Below are 5,400 nucleotides of genomic sequence, written 5' to 3'. Positions count from 1 at the left end.
TCCGGCCAGATACCCAGGAAAGAGAATCCAGCCGGAACTTCCGCCCCGAACGACCGGGACTTCCACCCACCGGAACTTCCGCCCAAGTTCCGCCCTAGTTCCGAAATCGCGCCAAAACAACCCTGGATGGTTCTGCAAGGAAAACGACCATTTTCGGAACTAGACCGGAAGTTGGCCGGAAGTACCGCCCCGACCGGAACTTTCGCCCCCCCCCCAGGACCAGAACTTCCGCCCAGATGCCTCCCAGATGCTGTCCAGCACCCTGTGAAGGGAATCCAGTCGGAACTTCCGCCCCGAGCGACCGGAACTTCCGCATGCGCGAATTTCAGCTCAAAACAGCACATTTCAGCATGTAACTTACCCCTTCGCCCCACCAACTATAAATAGCCTTGTTGGCTCAGATCTGAGATTCATACTTGTTGTGAAATTAAACCTGAGCATTGCTCCTCCCTATGGGAAACCCTTCTAGATCCATATCTATGAAGTTATCAAGACTCTTCTAAGGAATTGGTCTCTTCCATTCTAGGAATTCTAGTGTTTGGATCTTTTGCTTCTTGCAATTCTATCTTTGCACTATTTTCCTCTTTGGATCTCTACCAATTGCTTGCTAATCTTTTGTGAGGGATTCTACTCCTTGTGGATCTTTGCCTTGCAATTCTATTGGGTTGGTGTATCGGGCCAACGAAGAACAACCGGTTGTGTGTGTGTGTGTTGCGTTTGTATCTTCGATCCCCTCCGCTTTCCACCCGTGTTCTTCGTGTTCATCCACCTCCCCCACGAATCCCATCCAAATCCGTGAAGATCGGGCCTCCCCTAGGGCTTAGACCTTATCATGGAGGCTCGGGTATCCAGGGTTTTCCGAGAAGATGTATAAATAGGCGGAGAACTTAGGTCGGTGGAGTGCCTGGGGGCTCACACCACCCCTAGACGCGGGCCAAACCCGGGCCGCGCCATGGGGTGGTCTGGCCGCCCTGTGGCGCCTCTTCGACCCCCCTCTAGAACTCCTCTTCGTTTTGATAAAATATTGACTTCGGCTTTTGTTTCGTCCAATTCCGAGAATATTTTCTGTACAACTTTTCCGAACTACAAAAACAGCAGAAAACAAGAAACTGGCACTATGGCATCTTGTTAATAGGTTAGTGCCGAAAATCATATAAAAATGCAACAAAGTGTAAGCAAAACATATATGAATTGGTGTAAAACAAGCATGAAGCATCAAAAATAATAGATACGTTTGAGACGTATCAGTTCTCTTCCTCCCGGCTCAGCTCTTCAAGGAACCGCGCGGAGAAGAAAACTAGAGAAAGAGATAATTTTGTAATTAATTATGTATTTTCCTCACTCCATTTGTCCAGTATTTATGGGGATTGAGGGACTTCGGCACATCACACATGGCTTGTCAAGGTGGGACAAAAGGAGTGGAGGTAGAGGTGGTGCGGCCGGCCGGCCCATCCTTTGCCGCCTCCCCCTCTCCCCACCTAGCCCGGCCGGGGCCCCTTAGCCCATTGGGTGGCCGGCCACTTCCCTCTTCAAGGGCCTCCCTTTCGGTTGAGGCCATTTAGGGTGTGCAACCTTTTTATTATTAAATAAATTATTATTATAATTAATAATAATTTAATTAATTAATATATAATACATATTTTTTAAATGCCATCGATCAAAGACACCTCCTGAACCGAACACCCTTCGGATACTCCCGTAACTCTTTTGGTCATTCTCTCTCTATTTCTGATGAATCCAAAGTTATCTTAAGTTTCGTTGAATCCTTAAGTGTGTTACCCTACGGTTCGAGAACAACACAGACATAATCGAGACGACTCTTCAATCAATGATCATTAGGGGGTCTGGAGAACCATACTGATCCCTATGTATTCTAGGAAGATAGGATTGTCGTTTGAACCATTACGTTGAGTCATGTTCCCTTTGTTACTTCGGTACCTGCACTCGTCCCAGATATGATCGTCGATATCATCATACCTAGTTTGATCTTGTTACCGATAAGACTATTCAACTCGTTTCGAGTGATTCCATCCCCATGACCTAGTCATACGCTGCGCAGTTTTATGGATGTAATCTCACCGAGTGAGCCCAGTGTATCTCTTCATCATGTGGATGAACAAATCGTGCTATTGATACATACGTCTCAACTCATCCTTTTGGAATACCCAACTACACCTTTATAATCACCTTGTTACGGTGTGATGGTTGACGATGAATGCTATGATCCCATTATCAATGGTGTGTATGTCGATGATCAGGAAATCTCGATCAACAAATGACCATATAATGAGCTAGTTCGCACACATGTGCTTACTAGGGACTCTGGTTTGTTTATATTATCACACGTGTATCAATGTTTCGGCTTAATAGCATGACATAAAACTATTATGAATAATTGAAATATAATAATAAATATTTATTATTATTTGCCTATAGAGTACTATGTCCAACACTCACAAACCAGTGTGCTTTGGGTAACGTCCAGCAAACGATTTTTTATTAGTATTACCTCTAACGCTGCATTTCGCAATGCAGATGCATATGAGAGGTGGCTATTGTGATATCTAAAGCATCTATGTTTGGTTCGTTTCTGATTTGCAATAGCGGACAACAGAACTTCGCTTATTACAGGTCAAGCTGACTGCTACATGTGGGGTTGACGCACGGATACGCGCAGTCAATCTCCTTCACTCCATGGTCTTTACCGACATACCAATCCGCAACAGCTTCAGCGATCGTCTGTAAAACAAAAGAGGAAGAGTGGGAATTGAAACTAAACTAGGTATATCAATCCAGTTAAAAGAACGAACATAAAAAAAGACGACAAAAGACTAGCTGCGTTTATGCAGCTCACGGTAAAGTGACTCTGAACCTCACCTTGTTACCGAGTCTTAGGGAGATCGGCGAATGCCATGAGATTCTGAATGGCGTTTGGCAGTGGGTGAAGCATGAGTCGATGAAGAGTCCCCAACCACTCTTGTGTTGAGCAATCTTCAAATCCTCAATAATTTTCTTCCGGAATCCTGAAGTATGGAGAAAGAAATTTCACATGTAGTATGATACTAGTCACCAGATGAGGGTAGACAACACACAAGAGACTGTGAAACTAAGCTAACCATTAAGTGCCTCAATTTGAGTGGAAGTACAGTTTCCAATATCAGCTTTGCACCTTGCCCATGATTGTCCCAGATCAGATCCGCCTGGCGCCACCACATTTCCTACCTAGAGAGCAGTTCGCCAGCTCGTATTTTAGCCATGAAATATACAAGTTGAAGGGAAAACAAAGATTGTAAATGATCACCTGATACGAATCATAACCAGAGTTCCGAATAAATGTTGGGGTGCTAATGCTCTTGGTAAGCTCAGGTGGAAAAAAACACTGCAGCAAAAAAAAATTTAAAAAAAAATGAAACTTGGCAGCTTAATACTATATCAAGGTAAACTGAAATTCCCTAGACAATGAGCGATTAACAACCTCTGTCGGATCCTTGTTTGCAAGACAGTCCTTGGGCAAAACTTTTCTCACATTCTAGAAAAAAAGATTCAGAAAAGCTAATTCAACATTGATTGTTACCGAGCTGCATATACGAAACACTCTTTTTGTTGCAATGCATCCAAAACAAGAAAAAAAAAAGAGCCAGAACTTGAGGAAATCGGCAAATTAATCAAGCTAACCTGAAGGTGAACAACTCCCCTGAAGATAGAGCGCATGAACCTTTCGCCTGATGAATCCTTTCTGTGGTAGAAGAGAGCTGGTACTTAACAATTCTACTAGGGATACTAGTTTCTAAAGTTTTTATTTTAATTATAAGAAATAACTTTCGACCAAGGATGCCCAGAGCCATACACATCAAGAAAGAATCCAGCATCTGAAAGGCACTTTACTGGAACCTCCGGAGGGAAACGTGCACGAAATTTGTCGCAGTGCAGCAGTGCAGCAAGACCACCAGCAGAACAACCTGCAAGCAAGGCCTGAAAATTTGGACATGGCTCTGCTCAGATGCCGTTGTCAGATTATCATGACAGCGACGATATGCAGCATATGTATACAAAAATCAATATATAGCTGAATTAACCTGTTTAGCATTATCCATTCCTTTTCCCATGAGTTGGTCGACGACTGCTTCCCAGATACGCAATCCTCTGTAGAAAAGTTTGGTTCCATTCTACATCAACGGCACCACATCATCATCAGTTGAGGAATGAAGATAGGCAGGCAAATGGCCCAAATCAGAAGTGCCAGAATAATCACTCACCCGATCTTGGCCCTCCGCATCCCCGGCAAATGATCCCCCGTCACAGTACCTTATGTCAACTATATTCCAGTTGTAGAAATCTGATCACACACATGCATACACCAATAATTGAAGTTTCAGAGTCAATCTCAACCTAAAGTGTTAAAGCTTGGTTGGGGATCAAACAAGCTTATTTACGTACAGGGATTTTCCGAGCGATTGTTGCTGAGCATTCCTTCAAACTCTATTGGTTTCATGAACTTGGACGAACCAAGGTCAGTCAGTCTGCGGTTGGAGCAATCTTCGGTGGTGTTGCACCATGCTCCTCCCTGAATTTATTCAATTCATAGAGAATCAGCACTGACAGAGAGTGATGTATCTTATGTTTGTTCGTTGCAGTTTCCAGATTTACATTCGGCACATGCACACAGAAAGAAAAAAAAAAGATGGATCGATCAGCATCACCTCAAGATTGAGGAGCCAGCTTCGTGTTCCGGAGCCAAAGCCTCTCCGGAGTTGGTAAGCCGGCGGGCTGCCATCCAAGCAGACTGTAAGGAGCAAGACGGAGCAAGCATATGCAATCACCAATCATGACTCATGAGGCAGCCCCAGGACAGAGACAGACGCTAGTGCAAATGAACGCAAGCAAGGTTAGCTGCTGAGTACCCGCGCCCTTCTCCTGAGCGTTTGCGAGGAGGGTCAGCTCGACGAGCTCCGCTGCCGCCGCCGGCACCGATAATCGGAACAATAAGGCTGACACGGCCAGAAGCGTCATCGTGATGACCCGTGGCGCCGCCGCGAAGCCTGGCCGAGGCGCGGTCGCCATGGCCTTTGAGCCCAAGACCCAAACAACGCCCGGGGTGGCTGTGGCGTCGGGGAAAGTGCAAACGTTTGTCAAACCGCCGAATGGAGAGAGAGTATGATCCTGATTACTATTATAATCCCATTTACGATCAAGACTGTGGAACTAGACACAAATAAAAACCTTATCCATACTCAAAAAGTTTCACGCAATTTCCTGAAGGGACGTTTGTCAAGCACGACGGCTTTCCCTTGGAGCATGAGAAGAGCTTTTGAGCTGTGCAGCGTGTACAATTCGAGATTACGACGAATATGATTGATTGGTGGTGCCGTGCCATGACTTGGTCAGTTCACCAGTTCGACT

At 45.0% G+C, this 5,400-nt stretch overlaps 1 protein-coding gene across 2 annotated transcripts; it reads right to left on the bottom strand.

The window, feature by feature from the left end:
• Window positions 1-2,403: 2,403 nt before the first annotated feature.
• LOC124699305 (pectin acetylesterase 5-like) lies at window positions 2,404-5,061 on the bottom strand. 2 transcript variants are annotated; one of them, XM_047231626.1, is made up of 12 exons: window positions 4,902-5,061; window positions 4,701-4,783; window positions 4,438-4,564; window positions 4,257-4,336; window positions 4,077-4,166; window positions 3,848-3,972; window positions 3,676-3,736; window positions 3,476-3,529; window positions 3,302-3,379; window positions 3,117-3,222; window positions 2,878-3,023; window positions 2,404-2,739 (listed from the first exon to the last, which is right to left on the bottom strand). In XM_047231626.1, the coding sequence occupies exons 1-12, from the start codon at window positions 5,059-5,061 to the stop codon at window positions 2,626-2,628; spliced, it is 1,224 nt and encodes a 407-aa protein (XP_047087582.1). In that variant the 3' UTR covers window positions 2,404-2,625. The 2 variants fall into 2 exon arrangements, with proteins under 2 accessions (XP_047087582.1, XP_047087583.1); XM_047231627.1 differs by having other exon boundaries at window positions 4,701-4,767; window positions 4,902-4,941.
• Between the last annotated feature and the right edge of the window lie 339 nt (window positions 5,062-5,400).

The sequence above is a fragment of the Lolium rigidum genome, chromosome 3 (genome assembly GCF_022539505.1).
Source record: "Lolium rigidum isolate FL_2022 chromosome 3, APGP_CSIRO_Lrig_0.1, whole genome shotgun sequence".
In the NCBI taxonomy this organism is placed as follows: Eukaryota; Viridiplantae; Streptophyta; class Magnoliopsida; order Poales; family Poaceae; genus Lolium; species Lolium rigidum.
This window is presented reverse-complemented; position numbering and strand designations above follow the sequence as displayed.

Coding starts and splice junctions, on each gene's coding strand:
- LOC124699305 (XM_047231626.1), bottom strand. CDS start 5,061: ATGGCGACCGCGCCTCGGCCAGGCTTCGCGGCGGCGCCACGGGTCATC. Junction 4,565..4,700: donor GCTGGCTCCTCAATCTTGAG/GTGATGCTGATC, acceptor GAATAAATTCAG/GGAGGAGCATGGTGCAACAC. Junction 3,380..3,475: donor CAAACAAGGATCCGACAGAG/GTTGTTAATCGC, acceptor TTTTTGCTGCAG/TGTTTTTTTCCACCTGAGCT.